The sequence below is a fragment of the Lethenteron reissneri genome, chromosome 66, assembly GCF_015708825.2.
Source record: "Lethenteron reissneri isolate LAM-NWPU_2019-01 chromosome 66, ASM1570882v1, whole genome shotgun sequence".
Taxonomy (NCBI): domain Eukaryota; kingdom Metazoa; phylum Chordata; class Hyperoartia; order Petromyzontiformes; family Petromyzontidae; genus Lethenteron; species Lethenteron reissneri.
The window spans coordinates 4,198,948-4,225,663 of NC_083844.1; the positions used below are offsets into that span (position 1 = coordinate 4,198,948).

The window sequence follows — 26,716 nt, forward strand, 5'->3', positions numbered from 1 at the left end:
AAAATACAAAGATCCCCCGTATAGCCTTAACAGACTGTTGGGGCAAGTACTGTTAGCAAGCACCTGCACACTCACACAGAGACCCACAGACTCACACAGAGACCCACAGACTCACACAAGGACGCACTTGCTGTTTGATATCCGCTTGAAACTTCAGCTAACTCACTCATCATCTCACTCAATTATTTACCCGCCGATTATCCACCAAAGTTTCCTGTATAGCCTTAACAGACTGTAGGGGCAAGTTCTGTAAGCGAGCACCTATGAAGGCCGGCACTGTGGCACACGAGGGGGTGGGTGGCCAGCACCACGCTAAGGCCGCCAGTGGCAATGTTTGCACACAGCACAAGGTACTCATTTAAGGCTGAGTCGGCCTAGGGGAGGTCCAGGACCGGTTCAGATAATCGTCACTGGTGTTAGCCGTGAGCGGGAATCGAACCCGGGTCGCCAGGTTCATAGCGCAGCGCGCTAACCGCTACACTACCGCTCCCCACATGCGCACACACACATTCACACACACACACAGTGACACACACCTACGTACCCACCACACACACAGACACATCGACGCACGCGCACGGTGACGCAGGACTCACTTTTCTGCTTCGGCACCTGCCACGCGTCCTTGCAGTCGGTGGGCTGGCTCACGCCGAGGTCGTTGCGCGCCATCACGCGGAAGAAATACTTGCGGCCCGGCACGAGGTTGGTGACGGTGTAGCGCGTGTGAGCCACGCGGTCCGACAGGATGAACCAGCTCATGGTGCTCGAGTCGCGCTTCATCACCACGTAGTAGACACGCTCCTCTGGGAGGTCGTCCGGCGACGGCTCCCACGTGAGCGTCACCGTCTGGCTGATCTCCTCCGCCAGGGTGATCTCGCCCGGAGGACGAGGAACGTCTGGCAATTTGGTTGTGGGGGGGAAGATGAAGAGATGTTGGACACACGGGGACATACGGGGACGGTGAGTGAGACAGAGATGAGGCATGCGGCAGGTACAAGGAAAATGCACACACCAAAGCATTCATAGCTCGGCTTGAGCCAGTTGTAGCCATGGGATTATTTTGTCCGTGTACGTACGTGGAACTTCGTTCGCACCGTACGTGGCCAACCGCGTCAATTGGTGGTGCGGGGGAAGGGCAACGACACATAAACAACAACAAGTGGTTCTAAAGAAATTATTTTCAAGTATCAAGATGTTGAGTGATACAACATCACGGTTCAGTCTTTCTGGCATGAATGCAGGAGGTGTTAAGATGTTCGAACACCAAACAGATCCACCTATCGTCACTACAAGGCATCGTCATCAAGTCTGCATGATCCACAAATCGTGCTTTTGGTGCATGAAAACCAACATTCTGTGATTGTAATGACGCACGCATCGTCCTTGGGACTGATTGGCCTACACCAGAGCTACGCAAGCCGTGTCTCACCGGTGTTAGACCAGTGAACGATGCCATGAGGCGAACAACACGAGGGCAATGCAAATATCAAAGCATCAATGGCTCGGTTCGAGTGGTTGTAGTGAGCAAGTGAGAGAATAAGTGAGTGCTTGAGTGAGTGAAATAGCGAGTGCGTGAGTGAATATGCAAGCGAGTGAGTGACTGAGTGAGTGAGTGTGTCAGTGAGTGGGCCAGTGAGTGTGTGAGTGAGTGGGTGCGTGTGTGAGTGAGTGAGCAAGTGAGCGAGTGAGTGAGTGCTTGAGTAAGTGAGTGAAATAGCGAGTGAGTGAGTGAGTTAATGTGCAAATGAGTGAGTGAATGAGTGAGTGAGTGTGTCAGTGAGTGGGTTAATGAGTGTGTGAGTGAGTGGGTGCATGTGTGAGTGAGTGAGCAAGTGAGAGAGTGAGTGAGTGCTTGAGTAAGTGAGTGAAATAGCGAGTGAGTGAGTGAATGTTCAAACGAGTGAGTGACTGAGTGAGTGAGTGTGTCAGTGAGTGTGCCAGTGAGTGTGTGAGTGAGTGGGTGCATGTGTGAGTGAGTGAGTGAGCAAGTGAGCGAGTGAGTGAGTGTGTGAGTGCTCGGTGCGATGCTCGTCGGCGCGATGATGCTCACCCGCGACCGTGACGCGGATCTTCATGGTCTCGGAGCCGGCCTCGTTGGCCAGATTCACGCTGTAGATGCCCGAGTCGGAGCGGTCCGCGCTGGAGATCACCATGTGGGTGCTGCCACCCTCCGTCGACACGTTGGCACGGTCAGGCAGCGCCAGCGTGTTCTTGTGCCAGGTTACCGTGGGCGTGGGGATGCCCTGCAGGTGGGAAGGGAGGGTGGAGGGTAGCATCAGGGTCAAGGGGCAGTTCTCAACTGTGTGTGTGTGTGTTGATCTTAGTGTAATGTATAGTGTAGTGTACGGTGTAGTGTGTGTAATGTTGAACCTCTTTCCCCCCCGTACATAGCCAACCGCATTAATTGGAGGTGTGGGGGTGGGGGAAGGACAACAAACTAAACACAACAAGAACCACAAGCAGTTCTAAACAAATGAGCTCGTCAATCTAGATGATGTAGAAGTGCATCGTACCTCCCAGTGGCTTCCTCATATTAGAAGAAAAGAACGTTCCAGACAGCCGCAGAAGCAGCACAATAAGGTGTTCAAAAACGGCCACGTGGTCAGTTTGATGCCCCTGTGATTGGCGTCTGTTTGGTGTTTGAACATCGCTACGCCCCCCTGTATTTCTGCCAGAAAGGCGAGAATCCCGTTGTTGCTTTTTCATTCAACATCTTGCTGCAGGCGAAAGGCTTCAACTCGCTGCAGCTGCTTAACTCCAGCTTACTAATGCATGGGTGTGCGCATTGCCCTTGTACTGCTTGCCTTTTCGTGGCGGCCTCTAGTCTAGCAGTCTTGGGACAATAATGCCATGGAGGAGGCTGTCTCTGGTGCAGGCCAATCACTTTCAAGGAGAGTGCGTACACTCAGAAAGCACATTCATTGGCGTTTTTTTTTACCACACGTATGAACACCTTGACACCCGCGGTATTGACGCAAGAAAGCATGAAAGCCCCATCGTATTTCGATTTAAAGCTTTCGTGACTGCAGGGATTCATCTTCTTGGCATCTTTCGGTAAAGTCACGTAGAAGGGAAATAATAAAATAATACAAATTAAACATAATAAAATAAAGGAATATAATAAAACAATAAAATAATATAATAATGTAATATAATAATAAAATAAAATATTATCTTATTTTATTATGTTTTATTTGTATTATTTTATTATTTCCCTTCTACGTGACTTTACCGAAAGAACCAAGAAGATGGACCCCATCGTATTATCATTCAACATCTTGGTACTGGAGAAAGAAGTCCCGGAGCTGAGTGCCCTGTCGCTGCAACCAACGGGCGAGCGATCGATCGGTCGATCGATTGAAGGGAGCGGTGGTGCGTACCGAGAAGCGGACTGCCAGCCGCAGGGTCTCGCCGGCCTTGAGGAAGACGTAGCTCTGGTGGCGCGAGGTCAGGTGGAACCTGGGAGCGGCTGGGAGGGAGGGTAGCGGAAGGCGGGTGGGTGGTGCAGAGTTATCAGCACCGAGGCAAAGCACCACGGGTAATCACCAGTCACCTCTCTCACAATTTGACATGTCTTTCATTTCCGTTTCGTTTCGTTTCTCAGTCCGCTTGTCCTATTGAGGATCGCGGTGGCAACGTTTTGAGTAGGGCGGTCCAGACCTCCCTTTCCCTGGCGACAGACTCCAGCAGTACATTACTATACACTATACACTACTCTACTATACATTAGTATACACTGCTACAATATGCACTACTGTACACTACTATACATAACTATACACTACTACACTATTATACATTATACACTACTACACTATATATTACTCGACACTATACATTACTATACACTACTAATCTATACATTACTACACTGTACACTTCTATACATTACTATACACTACTACACTAGACATTACTATGCTATACACTACTATACACTACACTACTATACACTACTATACATTACTATACACTACTACTCTATACACTATTACACTATACACTACTATACATTACTATACACTACTACTCTATATACTACTACACTATACACTACTATATACTACTACACTATACACTACTATACACTACTATACACAGACTCTAGCTCTTCCTGGGAAATTCCCAGGCGTTCCCAGGTGAGTCGAGGGACGTAATCCTGCCAGCATATCCTGGGGTCTTTGCCTAGTGGGAAGTGCCCGGTAGATTCCAGGGGAAATCTACTGGGAGCATCCTGACCAGGTGCCTGATCCACCTCAACTGGCTCCTCTCGATCCGGAGGCAAAGCAGTGACTCGACTCTGAGGCTCTCCCGGATTACCGAGCTCCTCACCCGATCACGGAGAGTGAGCCCGGCAATTCTGCGGAGAAACCTAATTTTTAATTTAAAGCTTTCGTGACTGCAGGGATTCATCTTCTTGGTTCTTTCGGTAAAGTCACGTAGAATGGAAATAATATTACGGTTTTTTTGGTTTTTATTATTATTTTATTATTTCCATTCTACGTGACTTTACCGAAAGAACCAAGAAGATGAAACCTAATTTTGGCCCCTTGTACCCGTGATTTCATCATTTCGGTCGTTACGCAAAGCTCATGGCCATCATAGGTGAGGGTGGGAACGTAGATCGACCTGTAAACCCAGAGCTGTGTTCAAGAGCTCAGCTCCCGCTTTACTCCCATGTCAAAACATTTAAACGTTCTTCATATATATAGAACAGAAGCTTATAAAATGTATATTTAGATGTTAATAAAAGTAGTCTCAATGGGTGAAAAGTATTGAAATGAATAAATAGATAAAAAGATATAGTTTGTTTTAAGGTTAAAATTCTTTTTGTTAAAATATAGGAAAATAAGAATATGTTAGCGTGGCAAATTTGCAAGTATAATGAAATATACAAATACAAATAAAAGTAATTGTTGATATTGGTGTCTCCCGGGGGAGGGGAGGCGGCATTGCGAGCACGCACACGCGTACACAAAGACAAAATCCCCCGTATAGCCTTTAACAGACTGTCGGGGCAAGTTCTGTTCGCGAGCAGCACATCTGAAGGCCCGAACGGCACACGAGGGGGTGGGTGGCTAACACCATGGCCGACCGCCTTTGTCTCCCCAGTGGCGATGTTTACGCACCGCACTAGGTACTCATTTTAGGCTGAGTCGACTTCGGGGAGGCCCAGGAGCGGATTAGCCAATCGTCACTGGGGTTCGGCTTGAGGGGGAATCGAACTCGGGTCGCCGGGTTCGTAGCGAAGCGCTAACCGCTACAGTTCCGCTCCTGACAGACACACACACACTAATACACACACACACACACGTGCGTACACACACTCAACACACACACTCCCAGCGTTGACGTGATGCCTCATTACAGCTGGCGGAGGATCGCTCCGACAAACTAAATGTCAAAGTCAGAGCCACTGCGCTGTGAGAGGAAAGCGTGTAAAGTTTGTATCTGTGTACTTTGTTGATATGTAAACCCAACGGTTTATCAGTTAAAAGCGTTACAAGGATAGGCATCCACACACACAGTCAAAAATATCTTTTATAGGTAAGATAATTATAATATTATTATAATATATTAGTATAATATAGTATTTCTAGATTAGAAGTTTTCGTGACTGCAAGGGTCCATACTCTTTGTTTTTTTCGGTAAAGTCACGTAGGTGAAAAATAAAATAAAAATAAATTAAATCACGACGTTTCGGAGGCAACACAAGCTTCCGTCTTCAGGTGGCACCGTCACAGCAAAATTACTTGATACAGTACGTGACTTTACCGAAAAAACCAAAGCGTATAATATAGTATGTTTTTTGTTTGCCGATAAAAACGCCCTTAAATGTGTCGTTGTCTCACCAGGTGGTGGCATGGCCACCACGTACTTGTCCAGCTCCCTCGCCTCACCGACGCCGGCTTCGTTCACGGCCCTGACACGGAAGAAGTAGCGGCCCTTCTCGCGCAGACCCGTGGCCGTGAAACGCGTGCCAGTCACCAGCTCCTTGCTGCAGCGCACCCACTCCCCGCTATCCTCGGAGCGCATCTCCACCACGTAGCCCTGTGCCTCGCTGTTGCCGCCACTGCCACTGTTGCTGTCGGCCAGCGGGGGCTTCCACGCGAGCGAGACGCTGGAGTAGGTCGTCTCGGTCACCCACAGGTCCTCCAGCTTGCCCGGAGGGTCTGCCGGGGACGGAGGGGTGACAGTTGGAGGGGGTTGAGTGAGTGGATGGGCTGACTGAGTGGGGTGGGCGAGTGAGTGGGTGGGTGGATGGGTCGGTGGTGGAGTGAGTGGGTGAATATTCAAGTCATTGAGTGGATGGGTCGGTGAGTGGGTGAATGGATGGGTGGGTGAGCAGGTGGGTGAGCAAGTTGATGAGTGGATGAATGGGTCGGTGAGTGGGTGATTGGGTGAGTGGGTAGGTGAAAGAGGGGATGGGTTGGTGAGTGTGTGAATGGGTGAGTGAGTCGGTGTGTAGGTGGGTGAGTGAGTGGGTGGGTGAGTGGGTGTGTGAGCAGGTAGGTGAGCGGGTGGGTGAGTGGGTGGATGTATCGGTAAGTGGGTCACGTTTCGGGCGTGATTTAATTTAGTTATCATTTATTTTATTTTTTACCGACGTGACTTTACCGAAAAAAACATAAAGTATGAATCCTTGCAGTCACGAAAGCTTCAAATCTAGAGTGAGTGGGTGCGTGAGTGGATGGATGAGTGGGTGAGAGGGTGGTTGAGTGGGTGGATGGGTCGGTGAGTAGGTGAATAGGTGAGTGAGTGAGTCAATGGGTCGTTTGGTGGGTGACCGAGCAGGTGGGTGGGCATGTGCTCACAGATGGGGTCGCGTGCCAGCACAGGTATCGAGGTGCTGCTGGGCGTCCCTGGCCCGGCCGCGTTGACGGCCGTCACCTGGAACTCGTATTCCACATCCTCCGCCAGCTTCCCGGCCTCCACCTCCGTCCCTGCACAACAACACACAAAGGTCCCCATGTAGCCTCAACACTACCGTCGAGGCAAGCCCTGTTCGCGAGCACCTCCTTAAAGCGGGTCTATGCCTGGTTAGTCGCACGGCGTTCTAACCTCTGCACCACCGCTCCCCACTCTGTGTTACACACAGACAGGCACAAACAGCCGGACCGCGTCTCCATGTCTCTGTAACCCTGTGTCTGTGTTTCTGTCACCCTGTGTCTCCACGTATTCTGTCTCCCCGAATGTCCTCCCGTGTCCCCGTGTGTCTCCCCGCATGTCCCCCCGCGTGTCCCGGTCTGTCTCCCCTTGTCCCCATGTCTCCGTGTGTCTCCCCGCGTGTCACCCGTGTGTCTTTGTGTGTCTCCGCGTGTCCCCACGTATCCCCGTGCATCTCCCTGCGTGTTCCCACGTGTCTCCACATCCCCTCCCGCGTGTCCCTCCGCGTGTCCCCGCGTCTCCCCACGTGTCACCCCGCATGTCCCCGTGTGTCTCTCCTTGTTCCCGGTGTCTTCGTGTGTGTCCCCGTGTGTCTCCCCGCGTGTCCCCCTCGCCACTCCGTGTACCCTGCACGAGCTGCGTGTTGACGGGCACCCAAAGGGAGCTGCCCTTCTTCCTGCGCTCCACCATGTATCCCAAGATGGCCGACCCGCCGTCGCTCTGCGGAGGCTGCCAGCTGAGCGTCACCGAGCTCTTGGTGACGTTGCTCACGACGGGGGCAGAGGGGGACCCCGGGGGTACTGAGGAAGGGGGTGGGGGGAGGTTTCAACGCACAGCAGTGAAGACCCAAAGGTGTGGGACAACAGCTTCGTGGTGATAGTGAATGTGGTGAAGGTGGTGGCAGTGGTGGTGATGGTGGTGATGATTATGATGGTGGTGGTGTTTTTGATGAAGGTGGTGATGGTGGTGATGATTGTGGTTGACACAGTAGTGGGCACAGGTGGTGCATCAACCAGTTATCTCAGTCGACCTGTGGCACCTGGGTCTGTCCCACGACCTCCTGCCAGCGGGCGTTCAACACTTCACATAGCGTGGCACAAGCGCCATGGTGACGTCACCACCACTTAGTGGTGAATGGCGGTTGTTGTTGTTGTTGATGATGTTGTGGTGCCGTTGATATTTATGTAGGTGGTGATGGTGGTGCTGATGAAGGCTTTGATAGTGGTGGTGATGGTTACAGTCTTTCGTGGTGCTGCTGATATTGATGAAGGCGGTGGTGGTGCCACTGATGAAAGCATTGTTGGTGGCGACGATCATTCTTGGCGCACCGCTGACATTTCCGACGATGTATGCCAGGCCTCCGTAGCCCCCCCACCCCCTCTCACCGTAGGGCTCCCCGGCGTAGACTTCGGCAGACTCCAGCGCCTCGCTCACCCCCTCCGTGTTGACGGCGCGGATGCGGAACTGGTACTGCTTGCCCTCCTCCACCTTGTCGTAGGAGAAGGAGGTCTCGCTGCTGTCCACCTCGCCCACCTTTATCCAGGAGGAACGACCGACCTGGCGCCTCTCCACCACGAAGCTGGTAACCGGCCGCCCGCCGTTGTCCTTGGGCTGCCTTCCACTTCATGGTCACGCACTGGCCCGTCCGCTCGGTGAACTCCACGGGGCCCTGCGGAGGCTTGGGCACGTCTGTCGCCGCAGCCGCCGACAGATCAAAATAAAATATTAAAGTGTAAAAACAACGAAGCCGTAAAAACTATGAAAATATAAAAAAACTACTAACTGTAAACTATAAAAAAACATGACCTTATCAAAACGATAAACTATACAAACTATCATCTATAAAAACTATGAACTATAAAAACGATAATACGATTAAAGCTATAATAAATAAACTATTAAACTATAAAACGATTAACTATAATAGCTATAACCAAAAACTGTAAAAACTATAAAACATAAAAAAACTATCAACTATAAAAACTATAAAGATATAAAACGAAAAAAGCTATAAAATTATAACTATTAAACTAGAAGAAACTACGAACTAGAAAAACTATATAAACCATAAAACTATTAAAATCGATGAAATATAAAAAAAAACTATAAACTATAGAACAAAATTTAAAACTATCAAACTGATTAAAGATATGAAACGATAAAAGCTATAAAATTCTATTTTTTTTATTAAACTATAAAAAATATAAAGTAAAACTATAACACAATTAAAATATAAAACATATTAAACAATAAATCTATTAACTATAAAAAACCATGAACTATACAAACTATAAACAACATAAAACTATGAAAACTGTTAAACTATAAAATTACTAAGCCCCCACTTCTAAACTATGTAGCTCTTTTTCAAAAGCTGACACAAATAATAGCTCAACGAAGTGGCTTATCATGCGGAGGAGTGGAGGATTAGCGGAGTAGTAACAGAGAAGGAGCGGAGGAAGTGTGGAGGAGCGCCCCCGCTCCGTTCCGTGGTCGCCCACTCTAAGTTGTTTATTAAGCAATGGCAGTTCATTGACAACCCCTTCCAGCACCACCACCGTAACCACCACCAGCACCATAACCACCAATACCAACACCCGCTATTCGCCACCAAGTGACGGTGACATCACCACGGCGCCTATGCCAGGCCAGGTGCACTTTGAGGCCACGTGGAGTGTTTAAGGCTCGCTAACAGGAGGTCTATGGCCAGACTAAGCAGGTGCCATGGGTTTGCTAACTGACCACCACCTCCTACACTACCACCATCACCATAACCAGCACCAGCAGCAATATAACCACAACCTTCACCACCTCCACCACTACCACCACCATTACCTAAAACCTCCACCACCATTACCTACTCCTCCACCACCACCTCCACCACGACCACCTCCACCCCAGTGGGTGTCGCGACTGCGTCCCTCGATCTCACCGATGACACCATTGGAACCTCATTTGCCAGTAAAAAATATGATAATTGTTTTTTTATCCTTCTATCTGGCAACAAAACTGACACTTTTTTTTACAAGGAGTCATGTTTGCATAGACCACAATACCTGCAGTCATAATGCAAACAAAAAACATAACTCTGATAATGTATGCACTGTCCTGGAAGTTGATTGGTCCACACCCGAGACAGCTTTCCTTGAGCCTAGTCTCACATGGGTTGGACCAGATGACGCCACCACCTCCACCACGACCACCTCTACCCCAAGGACAGTGAACATTATCGGAGTTATGTTTTTTGTTTGCATTATGACTGCAGGTATTGTGGTCTATGCAAACATGACTCCTTGTAAAAAAAAAAAAGTGTCAGTTTTGTTGCCAAATAGAAAGGTAAAAAAACAATTATCTCACCGATGACGTTGAGCTGCATGTCCACGCTGACCGAGCCACAGGGGCTCTTGAGTCGCAGCGTCACCACGCCGCTGTCCTCGCGCTGACAGTTGGCGCGGCAGAAGGAGGTCTGCGAGGAGGTGCGGTGGAGCGTGGTGCGGGCGTCCTCCTCCACCTCCAGGCCGTCCTTGAGCCACGTGATCTTGGGCACCGGCTTGCCCGTGAACGCGATGTCAATGAGCGCCGTCTGGCCCGCACGCACCGTGATGGGCTCGCGCATCAGGCGCTCCAGCAGGTCCGCGTCAATCTCGGGTGGGTCTGGGGTGGGTGGAGGGGGGGGGACGGTGTGGGGGGGGGGGGGGAGAGCACGTGGGGAGGTGGGAGGAGATGGAGGAGCGAGGAAGAGGAGGAAGGAGGGAGTAGGGAGGAGGGGAAGAAGAGGGAGGGAGGAGGGAGATATGAACAGGGGTGACGGTAGGGGGGAGAGGAAGAGGTGGGGAGGAGAGGGGAAGGCAGGTGAACGCGTGGGGAGGTGGGAGGGGGAGGGAAAGAAGGGGGAGAGATAAAGTTTAAGGATGATGAGTGAGGAGGAGGTTGAGGAGGCCGGGTGGGGGTGGAGGAGCGAGGAGGGGAGAAGGGGGAGGGGGACGGTGGAGGAGGTGGAGGAGGGTGGAGGGGAAGAAGGGGAAGGGAGTGGAGGTGTAAGAGGTTGGAGGATGGAGAGAGATATGAACAGGGAGGAGTTCCTGCCATGTCGTTGTTGTCGGGTTAACCCACAGAGAGTATTGTAACTCAGCAGCAGCATTGTCTCATCGTTACGCTGCGGGCTATAGGCCCCCTTACGAGCAATAGCCCCCCCCCCCTCCAGCCCCTCTCCCGTACCGGCCACGTTGAGGTTTCCCTCCGTCTTGACCCCCTTGGCAGTGAAGGTGTAGCGGCCCATGTTCTTGTCCTGCGTGTTCTTGATGGTGATCTTGTGCACCGCTCCCTGCTTCACGATCTTCACGTTGTCATCCTGCTCGATCTACCGGGGGGAGAGGGGGGGCAAGGGTGGGGTGGTCCAGCAGGGTGGTGATTATACTCTGGATAGTTCTGCAACTTGCTGATACTGTTGTTGTTGACGACGACGATTATGACAATGGTGATGGCGATGATGGCCATGATGGTGCTGATGGTGATACTGTTGTTGTTGACGACGACGATTATGACGATGATGGCCATGATGGTGCTGATGGTGATACTGTTGTTGTTGACGACGACGATTATGTCGATGGTGATGACGATGATGGCGATGATGGTGCTGATGGTGATGATGGTGATGATGGCGACGACGATTATGACGATGGTGATGACGATGGTGATGACGATGATGGTGCTGATGGTGATGATGATGGCGATGATGATGGCGATGATGGTGACGATGGTGGCGATGATGGTGGCGATGGTGGTGATGGTGGCAATGATGCTGATAATGGTGACGATGATGATGGTGATGATGATGGCGATGTTGGTGATGGTGGCGATGATGGCGATGATGGTGCTGATGGTGATAATGATGGTGATGGTGATGACGATGGGGATGGTGATGATGACGGTGTCCATGGCAATGATGATGACGGTAACCGTGGTGATGATGATGACGATGACCGCGGCGATGATTATAACAATGGTCACCGTGGCAATGCAACCTTCCCCGGTGGCCACACTCACCACTTTGCCGTCGCACCTCCAGGTACCCTCCACCTTCTCATCGTCCAGCACGACGGTGAACTCGGAGGGCTGCCCGGTGCGAACCTCCTGGTCGGACAGGCCACTCTGCAGCGTGGCCATGCGCTCTGCATGCACGCGCACGCAGGCACGGACACAAGTCCCCCGTTGTAGGTTCGACAGATCGACGGGGGCAATGTAGAGACACTCAGACTCACGCGGCGACCCACAGACTCGCGGAGGGACCCACGGACTCACACAGAGACACATATACACACAGAGACCCAGAGACTCAGACAGATCCACAGACTCACGCGGAGACCCACAGACTTACACATAGACCCACAGACTCACACAGAGATCCATGAACTCATACAGTGACCCACATACTCACATAGACACCCAGAGACTCACACAGAGACCCACAGACTCACGCAGAGAGCCACAGACTCACACAGAGACCCAGCGACTCACACAGAGACCCAGAGACTCACACAGAGACCCACAGACTCACGTAGAGACATATAGACTCACACAGGGACGTACCGACTCACACAAAGTCCCATAGAGTCACATACAGACTCACCTAGAGACCTATATACTCATACAGAGACCCAGAGACTCACACAGCGACACATATACACACACAGAGACCCAGAGACTCAGAGAGATCCACAGACTCACACATAGACCCACAGACCCACAATAGAGACCCACATACTCACATAGAGACCCAGAGACTCACACAGAGACCCACAGACTCACACAGAGAATTACAGACTCACATAGAGACTCATGGGACTCACACAGAGATCCACAGACTCAGTTAAAAGTCCAGGCTCACATAGAGACCCACTCGCTGTGTAATATCCACTTGAAACTTTAACTCACTCACTCATCATCTCACTCAATTATTTACCCACCGCTTACCCACCAAAGATCCCCCGTATAGCCTTACAAGACAGTTGGGGCAAGTAGTCTTAGTGAGCAGCACCTATGAAGGCTACCGGCACTGTGGCACACGAGGGGGTGGGTGGCCAGCTCCACGCCCGGCCGCCGTTGTCTCCCGAGTGGCGATGTTTACTACATACAGCACCAGGTACTCATTTGCGGCTGAGTCGACCTAGGAGATACCCAGGGACCGGTTCAAATAATCTGTCACTGGGGTTGGTCGTGGCCAGTGAACCGGTGAATAAAACTCACGCCATTCGCCGCTAAGTGACGTTAACGTCACCACGGCGCCTGTGCCAGGCCAGGTGCACGTTGAGGCCACGTGAAGTGTCGAAGGCACAGCCAACAGGAGGTCACGGGACAGACCCAGGTGGTGCCATGGGTTGACCGACTGGGACGACTGGTGGATGGGCCAGCTGTAGCACCTACCCCCCCACCCCCCCATAGAGAAAGATTCCCTGTATAGCCTGCAGACTGTTGGTGGGGGCAAGTGCTGTTAGAAGAGGAGCACCTATGAAGGCCGGCACGGCACGCGTGGGGGGGGGGGGGTGAATGAATCCCGACCGCCTTTGTCTCCCCGCACACCACACCAGGTACTAATCTGTGGCTGAGTCGACCTAGGGGAGGCTCAGGACCGGGTCGTAGATCGGCGCGCTAACTACAACCCCCCCCTCCAAAAGAAAAGACAAAGACCCCCCATATAGGGGGAGGGGGAGTAGGTGGAAGAGGGAGGAGGAGGGGGAGAACGAGGAAGAGGAGAGGAGGGGGAGGGGGAGGGAGGAGGAGGGGGGATGAAGAGGGGGGGGCGGGAGGAGGTGGAGGAGGAGGGAGTGGAAGAGGAGGAGGGTGGGAGGTGGGGATGGGGAGGGGGGAGGACGGGGAGGAGGAGGGGTGCAGGAGGGGGAAGTGGATTTTGGGGAGAGAAGTAGGGGGCGGAGGAGGTTGGCTGGAAGGGCGGGGGGTGCGGAGGAGGTGGGGGGGAGAATGGGGGGAGGAGGAGATGGAGGAGGGGAGGGGAAATAGGAGGAGGATGAGCAGGTGCTGTTAGCGAGCACCAACACACACACGCATGGCTTTTCTTAGTGGGCCTTACACTTGGTTAAAAAAAGCATTGTATCAGGGTTGAGGGGGGGGGGGCACATGCCTCAGCCCCCCCACCCTAGTGCCAGCTCACCTTCGACGTGAACGTCAGCGGCGGACACGTACTCCTTGGTGTCACCCTCCTGCACCACCACAATGGAGTACTGGCCCGCGTCCTCCAACGTGGCGTCCTCGATCACTAGCTCCTGGTGCTTGCCGCTCGACACCACCTTGACCTTGCCGCTGTCCAGCAGGTGCTGCGGGATGGGCTGCCCGTTCTTAAGCCACCTGTCCGGTGGTGGTGGTTGTTGTGAAGGTGGTGGTGGTTGTGAAGGTGGTCGTGGTGGAGGTAGTGGTGGTGGTGGTGGTGGTGGTAGAGGTGGTGGTGGAGGTAGTGGTGATGGTGGAGGTGGTGGAGGTGATTGTGATGGAGGTAGTGGTGGTGGTGGAGGTGGTGGTGGAGGTAGTGGTGATGGTGGAGGTCGTGGTGATGGTGGAGGTGGTGGAGGTGGTGGTGGAGGTGATTGTTGTGGAGGTGGTGGTGGTGGAGGTGGTGGAGGTAGCGGTGATGGTGGAGGTGGTGGAGGTGGTCGTGGTGGAGGTGATTGTGGTGGAGGTAGTGGTGGTGGTGGTGGTGGAGGTAGTGGTGATGGTGGAGGTCATGGTGATGGTGGAGGTGGTGGTGGTGGTGGTGGAGGTGATTGTGGTGGAGGTAGTGGTGGTGGAGGTGGTGGTGGTAGTGGTGATGGTGGAGGTGGTGGTGGTGGAGGTGATTGTGGTGGAGGTGGTGGTGGTGGAGGTGGTGGAGGTAGTGGTGATGGTGGAGGTGGTGGAGGTGGTCGTGGTGGAGGTGATTGTGGTGGAGGTAGTGGTGGTGGTGGAGGTGGTGGAGGTAGTGGAGGTAGTGGTGATGGTGGAGGTCATGGTGATGATGGAGGTGGTGGAGGTGGTGGTGGTGGAGGTAGTGGTGATGGTGGAGGTCGTGGTGATGGTGGAGGTGGTGGAGGTGGGGGTGAATGAGGTGGTGGTGGTGGAGGTAGTGGTGATGGTGGAGGTGGTGGTGGAGGTGGTCGTGGTGGAGGTGGAGGTGGTGGAGGTGGTGGTGGTGGAGGTGATTGTGGTGGAGGTAGTGGTGATGGTGGAGGTCGTGGTGATGGTGGAGGTGGTGGAGGTGGTGGTGGTGGAGGTGATTGTGGTGGAGGTAGTGGTGGAGGTGGTAGTGGTGATGATGGAGGTCGTGGAGATGGTGGTGGTGGAGGTGATTGTGGTGGACGTAGTGGTGGTGGTAGTGGTGATGGTGGAGGTGGTGGAGGTGGAGGTGGTGGAGGTGGTGGTGGTGGAGGTGGTCGTGGTGGAGGTGATTGTGGTGGAGGTGATTGTGGTGGAGGTAGTGGTGGTGGTAGTGGTGATGGTGGAGGTGGTGGAGGTGGAGGTGGTGGAGGTGGTGGTGGTGGTGGTGGAGGTGGTGGAGGTGATTGTGGTGGAGGTAGTAAAGGTGGTGGTGATGGATGTGGTGGAGGGTTGGGAGGAAGAAGAGGAGGGGAGGGGTGGTTAGTTGAGAGGTGAGCGGTCAGCGCCCTGCGCTACAAACCTGGTGACCCGAGTTCAAATCTCGCTAACGACCACCACTTGCCCCAATCGTCTGTCCAAGCCTACACGGGTGACCTTTCTCTTTGGCTGTGGGTGGTAGGGCAGATGGGAGACGGTGAGGGGGTGGCTTGTGAGTGGAGTGAGTGATCGCGGGAGAAGATTAAGAGGGTCAACGTGGCCTCATATTTTGATGCCATCAACAGCTACCAACACTACTACCACACAACCACCACTTACCATCAGCACCGCCACTACCAGCACCAAAACCACCACCATCAACACTAAAGATAAAGATCCTCCATATACCCTGCACAGGCTATTGGGGTAAATGCAGCTATGAAGGGCGGCACGGTACACAGGGAGTGGGTGGCCAGCACCACGCCCGACCGCTTTTGTCATCCCAGTGGCGATGTTTATACACCACACCAGGTACTCAGTTGAGGCTCAGTCGACCTAGGGGAGGCACAGAACCGGTTCAGATAATGGTCACTGGTGTCGACCGTGAGCAGGAAACGTGAGCGGGAATCGAACACGGGTCGCCGGGTTCATAGCACAACGTAGCGCTTACCGCTACACTCCCGCTCCCCACTACCACCAGCACCAGCAACATTACCAGCTCCACCACCACTAGCACCACAACCAGCACAACCACCACCATCATCACCACCACTACTACACCACCCCACCCCAACCATCACCAGCAACATCACCAGCACCCCCACCATCACAACCGCCATCACCACCACCCCAACCTTCACCAGCATCAGCAACATCACCAGCATCACAACCACTATCACCACCACCCCCACCATCACAACCACCAATCACCACCACCCCCACCATCACCACACCACCACCCCCACACCACCCCCACGAGCACCACCATCACCACCCCCAGTAGCAGCAGGAGGGGTTGTCCCGAGGCGTCACCTCACGGTGACGTCCTTGGTGGTGACCTCGCACTCGAGACGAGCGCCGCTCTTCTCCTTCACGCGCACCGTCTTCAGGTTGCTCGAGAACTTGATCGGCTCCTCTGTGAAGCAGCAGGTGGTCGAGTCCGAGGTGTGGAGGTGTGAGGAGGGGAGAGAAACGTGGGTCATGAGTGGTGACGAAACTTTGGGTAGCGCGGTGATGATGGGGGGTGGTAGTGTGGCCGCCCCCCCAAGATATATTATAATTACGGCCTTGGTAGGTACTCTGCCCATGGTGTCCGTGTGGTTGATATAATTTTATCTCTAAGCTATTCTAATTTGATCTTACCAAGTGAAAGGTCTTCTTGAGCAATATAGCTGCTTTTTTCAGAAGCGACACTGGCTATCACAAATCATAGCTGCTCAACCAAGTGGCTTATCCTCATCATCTTCATCACGTGGACATTTATAGCAGGAGCAAATTACTCCAAAACGCGTGACGTTGAATCCACGCGACCACGGGGAGAGAAATACCGCAGACTCCAAATATACAGCAGCAGGCATCGTCAGGTCGGATCCCACGACCTCCTGTAGACCAGGCGAGGTAGTCAACATCTCCTAGCCATGCACAAATATACAGCAGCAGGCATCGTCAGGGTCGGGATCGAACCCACGACCTCCTGCATATCCAGGCGAGCTAGTTAACATCTCCTAGTCCATCGTGATGATAATGAGAGAGACGCAGACTCCAAATATACAGCTCTACTCCCGCACCATCACCCCCCCTCCTCCCACAATCATCCTACCCCCGCCATCCCTCCCTCCCCCCGTCGCCCCCCCCCCTCCGTCCACGCACTATCGACGATGAGCTCGGCCGACGAGGTCTGGTCGCCGATGCAGACTCCGTAGGTGCCCTTGTCGCTCAGCCGCGCGTCCTTGATGATCAGCTGGTGGATTTTGCCCCCGTCTCGAGACACGATCTCCATCTTCGTGGGGGGCCCCGGGCGGTCAGGCGGTCGGCGGAAAGGCAAACAACAACAACAACAACCCCCAAAGGGGAAGATCCGTTCGGTTCTAGAATTAGCGGTTAGATTCATTAAATAAATAAATAAGCAGCAACCGCGACAACCTCGAAATTTCAAGAGCCGCCCGTGCGACGTGACTACGAGATGGCTGTCTGTCTTATCGCGCGCGTGTGTGTGTGTACGTTGAACTTCTTTCGCACCGTACGGAGCCAATCACGCTAATTGGAGGTGTGGGGGTGGGGAAGGACAACTCACAACAACGAGGAGCAGTTCTACAGAAATTTGTTTGTCAATCTATCGGAAGGGAAGAGCATTCCAGATGGCCGCAGAAGTGCATCCGAAAGTGCCGCGTGATGCAGTGACCATCTTTGTTCGATGGCGAGCCAAAGTGTAGTGTAGAGCGCTGTGTAGTGTATAGTGCAGTGTATAGTAGTGTTGTGTATAGTCATGTAGCGTATAGTGTAGTGTATAGTCATGTAGTGTATAGTGTAGTGTATAGTAGTGTATAGTCATGTAGTGTATAGTGTAGTGTATAGTATTGTGTATAGTGTAGTGTATAGTAATGTAGAGTGTAGTGTATAGTAGTGTATAGTGTAGTGGAAATGAGTTTATAATGTAGTATATAGTAGTGTATAGTATAGTGTATAGTAGTGTATAGTCACGTAGTGTATAGTAGTGTATTGTCATGTAGTGTATAGTAGTGTGATGTGTAGGGTACTGCATAGTATTGGAGTGTAGAGTGTAGTGTATAGTAGTTTATAGTGTAGTGTATACTAGTGTATAGTGTAATATATAGTAGTGTATAGTGTAGTGTATAGTGTAGTGTATAGTGTAGTGTATATAGCGTCTGAAAACGCGCAATGCAGGCGACCATCTTTGTTCGACGGCCAGCCACGGAGCGCTGACCTTGTCGCTGCGCTTGATTGGCATGCCGTTGAAGGTCCACTTGAGGTCGCCCTGGCTCTTGGAGAGCGCCACCTCGAACATGGCGATCGTCTTCTCCTTGCAGTGCGCCGGACGCAGGTTGGACAGGATGCGGCACGGGTCATCTGGAGCACGGACGGGCGGTGGGGGTGGTGGTGAGGGAGGGGTGGGAGGAGGGGCCGAGGGATGGGGGGAGAAGGGTTCTCACTCCTCCACCCTGCTCCTTCTCCTCCTCTCTCCTCTCCACCTCCTTTTATTCTTCCTCCTCCACCATCTCCTCCCCCACCTCTTCCACCTTTTCAAGGATCACTTTGAGATCTCCTCCTCCCTCCTTATCCCTCCTCTCCCCTGTCCACCATCACCTCCCCCACCTCTTCCACCACCACCTCCTCCACCACCTCCTCCTCTACAACCTCCTCCACCATCATCTCTCCTGCCTCCAACACCACCTCCTCCACCACCTCCTCCTCCACCACCTCCTCCACCACCTCCTCCACCACCTCCTTCTCTCCCCTCTCCCCTGTCCTCCACCTCCTCCTCCACCACCTCCTTCACCTCCACCACCACCTCCTCCACCATCACCTCCCCTGCCTCCAACACCACCTCCTCCACCACCACCTCCTCCACCACCTCCTCCACCACCTCCTTCACCTCCTTCACCTCCACCACCACCTCCTCCACCTCCTCCACCACCTCCTCCTCCACCATCACCTCCACCACCTCCTCCACCACCATGTCTACCACTACCTCTCCCACCTCCTCCACCACCACCTCCTCCCCCACCCTCCACCCTCGTTCTCACCGATCACTTTCAAGTTGGCGGTCCACGTCTTCTCGTTGGCCTCCACCGAGTAGGCGGCCTGGTCGCTGAGGTCGGCGTTGGCGATCACCAGTGTGTGCTTGCTGGAGAACTGCTTGTGCTCGTACTTCCCCGCACTCGCGGCCGTCATCAGCAGTTCCTTGTTCTGGTGCACCACCACCAAGGGGAGATGGCGGGTAGACGGGGGGCGGGGGGGGTGGAGAGAGAAGGGGGGACGGGGGAGGAGAGATGAGGGAGATGAAGGGAGAGATGAGGAAAATTGGGGTGGGGGCGGGGGTGATTGGAGTGATAAGGGAGAAAAGAGAGAGAGAGGGGAGAATATGGGGAAGAAGTGGGGGAGATGGGGGAGGATGTGGGGAAGATATGGGGGAGATGGGGGGAGATGGTGGAGATAGGGGTGAGATGAGGGAGCGATGGGGGAGCGATGGGGGGGAGATGGTGGAGATGGGGGTGAGATGGGGGTGAGATGGAGGGAAGATGGAGGAGCGATGTGGGGGAGATGGGGAAGAGATGAGCGGGAGATGGGGGGAGATCGGGGGGAGATGATGGAGATGAGGGAGATGTGGGAGATGGAGTGGAGATGGTGGAGAGATGGGGGAGATGAGGGAGAGATGAGGGGAGATGGGGGAGAGATGGGGAGAGATGGCGGAGAGATGGGGGAGAGATGGGGAGAGATGGGGGAGAGATGGTTGGGAGATGGGGAAAGATGGGGAGAGATGTGGGAGAGATGGGGGAGAGATGGGGGAGATATTGGATAGAGAAGAGGGAGGGAAAATATGAGGGAAATGGGGGAAACATATGGGGGGAGATGGGGGCGATGGAGGGGAGATTTGGGGGAGATGGGAAGGATATGGGGGAGAGTAGAGAAGGAGGAGGAAGGTAGAGAGAGAGGGAGGGTGAGATGGGGGAAAAAGAGAGGAGCGGTAGATGGGGGGGGGGGGGGGGGGGACGATGGGGGGCGATGGGTGAAGGGGGGAGTGGTGGGGGAGAGAGAGAGGGCGCGCCGGTTCAAGGTGTAACCGGTGTGACGTCTGGCTCGACCTCTCGATCTGGGATGCGAACTGACCTTGAACCAGCGGACGCGCTGGTGGTTGGGGTCCTTGAATTCGAGGTGGACCTCGAAGATGGCCTTCTCGCCCGTCTTCACCACCACGTCCACCATGTCCTTGAGCAGTGTCACCGTCTGCAATCAGACGCGCACAAAGATAAAGATCCCCAGTATAGCCTTAACAGACTGTCGGGGAAGTGCTGTTAGCGAGCACCTATAAAGGCCAGCACGGCACACGAGGGGATTGGTGGCCAACACCACGCCCGGCCGCCTTTGTCTCCCCAGTGGCGATGTTTACACATTGCACCAGGTACTCATTTGAGGCTGAGTCAACCTAGGAGAGGCCCAGGACCGGTTCAGATAATCGTTACTGCTGTTGGCCGTGAACGGGAATCGAACCCGGTTCGCCAGGTTCGTAGCGCAGCACGCTAACCGCTACACTACCTGCTCACGCGCGCACACACGCGAACACAGAGACGCACATACAACAAAAAGCGCATTTCGCCACTAAGTGGCGGTGACATCACCACGACGCTTTTGCAAGGCTATGTGCACCTTGAGGCCACGTGAAATGTCGAATTCCCGCTGACAGGAGACCATGGGGCAGATCCAGGTGCCACGGATCGACTGACTGAGATGACTGGTTGATGCACCACCTGTGCCCCCTACTGTGCCAACTGGATGTGCTTTAGCCACCCGGTGCTTAGCTCGTTGTTGTGAGCATCGATCCTCCGCCCTCCGTTGTTGTTGGAGGGCGACTGCCTCCAACTGCCCAGCAGCAGCGTCCTTTACGAGCCTCCGACATAGAGGCCGATCTTGACACCGCTGGTACCAGTCTCTGGCAAATCCACAAAGCTCCACATCCTCCTGTACCACATCACTCCATCTCTTCTCCAGCCCGCGTCGTGCCTATTTAGCCCCCTCGATCCGGCAGAACAAAAGCTGTTTAGGCATGCGGTGGTTGGGCATGCGGGCTACATGATCCAGCCAACGCAGCCTTGCCTACCAGAGGAGCTCACTGATGGGAATATGTCTAGATCTTTCAAGAAGTTGTGAGCTCCTCACACAATCCAGCCTGGTTAAACCCAGGATGGATCGTAGACACGCCAGCCTGAATGTTTCTAACCAGCGCAGATGTTCTATTAGAGGGCTCCACGTTTCACAAGCATAGAGAAGGAAGGGCATGACGGTGGATAAAGAGATCCGAAGTTTCGTGCTGAGTTACAGACCAGATAGCTGCACACAGCATTATGCAGCCGGTGAAAAGATTTATGCCGACCGACTGATTCGACGTGAGATCTCTGCTGTCTAACCGGAGCTGTTCATAAGCACACTGCTCAGTTATGGGAAACGCTCCACTCCACAACTGCTCCATCACCACCACCACCATTATGACTACCACCGCCATCATCACCACCATCACCTCTATCGCCTCCTCATGCTTCTTCTTCATCTGCTTGAGCTTCTTGAGCATGCCACGGAAGTCGGTGATGCCCAACTCGAAGCACACACGCTCCAGGTCCTTCTTCTCAGTGTTCATCAGCAGCTCCATGATCTCCTTCTCCGTGAGGACCTTCACCTCCTTGGGTGGAGGTGGAGGCGGCAGCTTGGACCTGGAGGAGGATAGAGGAGGATGATAGAGGAGGAGAATAGAGGAGGAGGAGAAGATAGGAGGAGGAGAATAGAGGAGGATGATAATAGATCTATAGATGTAGGTCATCGTAGATAGATTATCGATCTATAGTTTGTAGACCTTCGTATACAGATTGTAAATATATAGATTTATTTTATACCTACGTGACTTTACCGAAAGAACCAAAGAGTATGGATTCTTGCAGTCACGAAAGCTTCAAATCAATATATATAGATGTTGACCCTCATATATAGATTATAGATATAGACGCCTTGTATTGGGGATTGGAGTTCCTGGCCCTCACCTTTTTTTCATCATCGACTTGAAGTCCACTGTTTTTTCCTGATCTGAAACGTTCACACAGAGAGGAAATGAAGGGTGAGGAGGTGAGGTAGGAGTAGAATACTCTCCTGAAGACTTTCTCACAACCACCCACCTATCTACCCACTCACCCACCCAGCCACACACTCACAGACTCATCGACCCACTTACTCACCCATCCACCCACTCACTCATTCACTCATCCACCCACTACCCACCCACCCATCCACCCACTCACCCACCCAGCCACCTACTCACAGACTCATCGACCCACTTACTCACCCATCCACACACTCACTCATTCACTCATCCAGCCACTCACCCACCCACCGACTCACCCGCTCATCGACCCGTCCACTCACTCACCCACCCACTCACCAATGCACCCAATAATCCACTCCACTCGCCCATCCACCCACCCACTCACTCATTCACTCACCCACCCACCACTCACCCATCCGCCCACTCACCCACGTACCTACTCAACAAACCCACTCAGCCCAGACACCCACACACGCATCCACACATCCAGCCATCGACTCGCCCACCCACTTACTCTCAATCACGGTCAGGCTGAAGGTGCAGGTCGCCTCTGCGTAGGCGTTGGTGGCCACGCACTTGTACGTGTCCGTGTCGTCCATGGTGGCATTTTCGATCTGTACCCAACAGACATACAAAGCTCCCCATGTAGCCTTCATAGACTGGTGGGGCAAGTGCTGTTGGTAGCGAGAAACAGCACCTATGGAGCCCGGCACGATGGCACACACAGAGGGGGTGGTGGGTGGCCACCAGCAGCATGCACCGCCCGGCCATGCAGTTGAGGTGTGGGGTGGGTGAGGTAGTGGCCGTAGGGGTCGGGTGAGATGTGGGTGAGGTGGCCGTGCGGTTGAGGGGTGAGTGAGGTGTTGTCTGTGCAGGTGAGGTGTGAGTGAGGTGGCCATGCAGGTAAGGTGTGGGTGAGGTAACTGTGTGGGTGAGGTGTGGGTGAGGTGGCCGTGCAGGTGTGGTGTGGGTAAGGTGGTGACCGTGCTGGTGAGGTGTGGGTAAGGTGGTGGCCGTGCAGGTGAGGTGTAGGTGAGGTGGTGGCTGTAAAGGTGAGGTGTGGGTGATGTGGTGGGCGTGCAGGTGAGGTGTGGGTGAGGTAACTGTGTGGGTGAAGTGTGGGTGAGGTGGCCGTGCAGGTGTGGTGTGGGTAAGGTGGTGGCCGTGCAGGTGAGGTGTAGGTGAGGTGGTGACCGTGCAGGTGAGGTGTGGGTGATGTGGTGGGCGTGCAGGTGAAGTGGCCATGCGGGTGTGGTGTGGGTGTGGTGGTGGTCATGCGGGTGAGGAGTGGGTCAGGCCAAGGCCGTGCTGGTGAGGGGTGGGTGAGGTGTTGTCCGTGCGGGTGAGGTGTGGGTGAGGTGGTGACCGTGCAGGTGAGGTGTGGTTGAGGTGGTGGGCGTGCAGGTAAGGTGGCTGTGCGGGTGAGATGTGGGTGAGGTGGTCGTGCGGGTGAGGTGTGGGTGAGGTGGCTGTGCGTATGAGTGAGGTGGACACCTGGAGCGAGTGCTCGCCCGTGATGGCATCGTATCGGTCGCGAAATCGCTCTCCGAACTCCTTGACGTCGTTCCCAGCTCCGCGCTTCCAGCAGACCTTGGGCTTGGGCTCTCCGGCAATCTTGGCCCTCATGAAGACGTTCTTACCTTGGGGGGGGGAGGGGGATAGGGGGGGCGAGGGCCAAGAGAGTCTCACAACCCATCTTCGTGTGATCCATCCACCAACCCTCTCTGCTGCGGCCTCCACAGTTGCTGGGTGATTACAGACAGCCAACGCAGCAGCAGCAGCAGCAGCATAGCCACCACCAGCACCAAGTGCAGTTTTATAGCCACCACCACGTGCAGCACTATAGACACTAAAGACAAAGATCCCCCCGTATAGTCTTAAAAAACTGTTGGGCCAAGTGCTGTTAGCAAGTGGCAGCACCTATGAAGGTCGGCACGGCACACGAGGGATTTGGGTGGCCAGCACCACGCCCGGCCGCCTTTATCTCCCCAGCGGCGATGTTAACTCCACACCGCTCCAGGTACTCGTTTGAGGCTGAGTCGACCTAGGTGAGTCCCGGTACCAGTTCAGATAATCGCTATGACTGGTGTTAGGAGGCTGTGAGCATGCATCGAACTCGGGTGTCAGCCGAGTTCATAGCCCCGCACGCTGTACTAAACTATTTGTATTTAATCTTGATTTGAAGCTTTCGTGACTGCAGTAATCCATATTATTGGTTCTTTTGGTAAAGTCACGTGGGTAGAAATAAAATAAAATAAATCACGACGTTTCGATTGCAACACAAGCGACCGTCATCAGGCGGAACCGATACAGCAGGACAGTTGTTTTTATCGAAAAAACCAAAACTATTTGTATTTTATTTTATCAGGTGACGCCCACTGAGCTATGTAACTCTTTTTTCAGAAGCCGACCAGGCTGCAACAAATTTTAGCTCAACAAAGTGGGCTTATCATGTGGAAATGTAAAGCATTCACGTACACTAAACGCGTCATGTTGATTCTAAAAGTGGAGGGAAAACCCAGAGGAACCCGGAGAAGAATCCATGCGACCACCACGGGGAGAGAGAAAGAGAGACGCAAACTCCAAATATAGAGCAGACGTCAGGGTTGGGATCGAACCCACGACCTCCTGCATACCGGGCGACGTAGTTAACATCTCCTAGCCACCGTGATGATAATGAGAGAGACACAGACTCCCGATATACAGCAGACATCAGGGTCGGGATCGAACCCACGACCTCCTGCATACCAGGCGAGGTAGTCAACATCTACTGTGGCATACACGCTAACCATTGCTGCACCAACACCGCGCTCCCCCCCACCCTCCCAAGTGACCCCTCCTTCCTCTGTAGCTCACCCTCGGGCACGTTGAGGGGAGGGGGTTTGATGGTGAACTCGGGCAGGCTGTCGCCCGGCTCCACGTTGGTGTTGAAGGTGACGAGCGAGACGGTGGACGTGGTGATGGACGACTTGCGCTTCACCGTGGAGCTCGTGCTGCTCGTGGATGACGACTCTGGGTGCCACGGTGAGGAGCGGCAGCGAAGATAGTGGAGGAAGGACGAGGAGTGGAGGAGTGAGGAGTGGAGGAGTGAGGAGTGAGAAGCAGAGGAGTGGATGAGTGAGGAGGTGGTGTGAGGAGGGGTGCCGAGTGAGGGGTGAGGATGGAGAGTTAGCAAAAAACAACATCATCATTAGTAGTAGAGGAGGAGATACAGCGTTATCAGCAGCAGTAGTAGCATCAGCAACACCGCTGTGTGCAGACACAGCTGCTTAGCCAATGGGAAGGCTCCCCATGCCGTAGTGCCTACAATAGTTCACTGCTCTCATATTTAAGGTTAACAGAGGCTAAAACGTGCAGGTTTTAAGAAAAAAGAACGAAAGTCATGAGACTACGTTTTGAGTAATGGAAAAATCACTACTGCGCCATGAACGGCATTACGTTACTTATTATTCTTCATGATGAAGGGCTATTGCGCGAAACGTCGCCGATTAAATATGTATTTTTTCTGATGGCGTTGGTATTACAATGGTCACGTTCCAGTGACGGGTAACATCCCCGTGATTATGCTGACGTCACAATGTTTGCTGAATATGTGTCCTGACTTTTGGGCTGCCCTATATAACAATAATTCTATGTGTCCTGACTTTTGGGCCAACCTTGTTAATAACAATAACCCTATGTGTCCTGAAGTTTGGGCCACCCTGTATAATAACAATAACCCTATGTGTCGTCACTTTTGGGCCACCCTGTATAATAACATTAACCCTATGTATCCTGACTTTTGGGCCACCCTCTATCGTAGTGCACGGCGTTGTTGTATTTCTAACCATGCTGGACAATCCCCGTGCTGCCCTTCCGTATGATTTTGGTCGTCTTGGTGGTGGTGGTCCTCATGGTCTCGAATCCGCCCTTGAGATTCCGGTCCATTGCAAAGGAGGGCGACGGACTTCAGGAGAGCAGGAGACGAGGATGCGGAGGAGTTGGAGGAGTTGGAGGAGGATGAGCAGGTGGGAAGGAAGATGATGAGCGCTGTACGTGGGAGAGGGGAAGTTTGCCGGGGGATAGATTATCACGGATGGATTGGGTCATTCTTATGCTCAACCACACTGAAAAGACATCGTTGTCATGTTCACCATCATCATCACATCATCATTTTCAACCACGACCAGAGGATGCCACCATCATTAGCAGCAAGGTGTTTATGAGTAAGCAGCATTGCTACTGTAGCCGGTGTGAGCTCACCTGTGATTAATCGCACGTATTATTGTACAATCTGTAGCATATGGGTACCTAATAAACCATTTTGCATAGCTGAAGGTAGCCAGGTGCGTTTCATGATCATAATTTAAGATCAGGAAAAGGGTGATCAGGGATTGGATTCCGAGCCCCCACGTGCACAGTAGAGTACAATTTTAGATTTAGGGCTATTTTCTGCACCAG

At 53.1% G+C, this 26,716-nt stretch overlaps 1 protein-coding gene across 1 annotated transcript in view; it reads right to left on the reverse strand.

Moving 5' to 3' along the window:
- The window catches only part of LOC133359957 (immunoglobulin superfamily member 22-like), a 33,533-nt gene that overhangs the window by 2,215 nt on the left and 4,602 nt on the right, over positions 1-26,716 (reverse strand). Inside the window, 23 exon segments of the mRNA XM_061578522.1 lie at positions 597-896; positions 2,051-2,243; positions 3,381-3,469; positions 5,853-6,173; positions 6,816-6,944; positions 7,515-7,688; positions 8,274-8,499; positions 8,501-8,577; positions 10,246-10,542; positions 11,107-11,248; positions 11,935-12,059; positions 14,057-14,250; positions 16,483-16,585; positions 17,320-17,449; positions 18,395-18,537; positions 19,215-19,377; positions 20,299-20,415; positions 21,704-21,893; positions 22,218-22,260; positions 22,791-22,890; positions 23,771-23,916; positions 25,133-25,288; positions 26,104-26,305. Coding sequence (XP_061434506.1) covers positions 597-896; positions 2,051-2,243; positions 3,381-3,469; positions 5,853-6,173; positions 6,816-6,944; positions 7,515-7,688; positions 8,274-8,499; positions 8,501-8,577; positions 10,246-10,542; positions 11,107-11,248; positions 11,935-12,059; positions 14,057-14,250; positions 16,483-16,585; positions 17,320-17,449; positions 18,395-18,537; positions 19,215-19,377; positions 20,299-20,415; positions 21,704-21,893; positions 22,218-22,260; positions 22,791-22,890; positions 23,771-23,916; positions 25,133-25,288; positions 26,104-26,203 — 3,658 coding nt within the window. The 5' untranslated portion in view covers positions 26,204-26,305.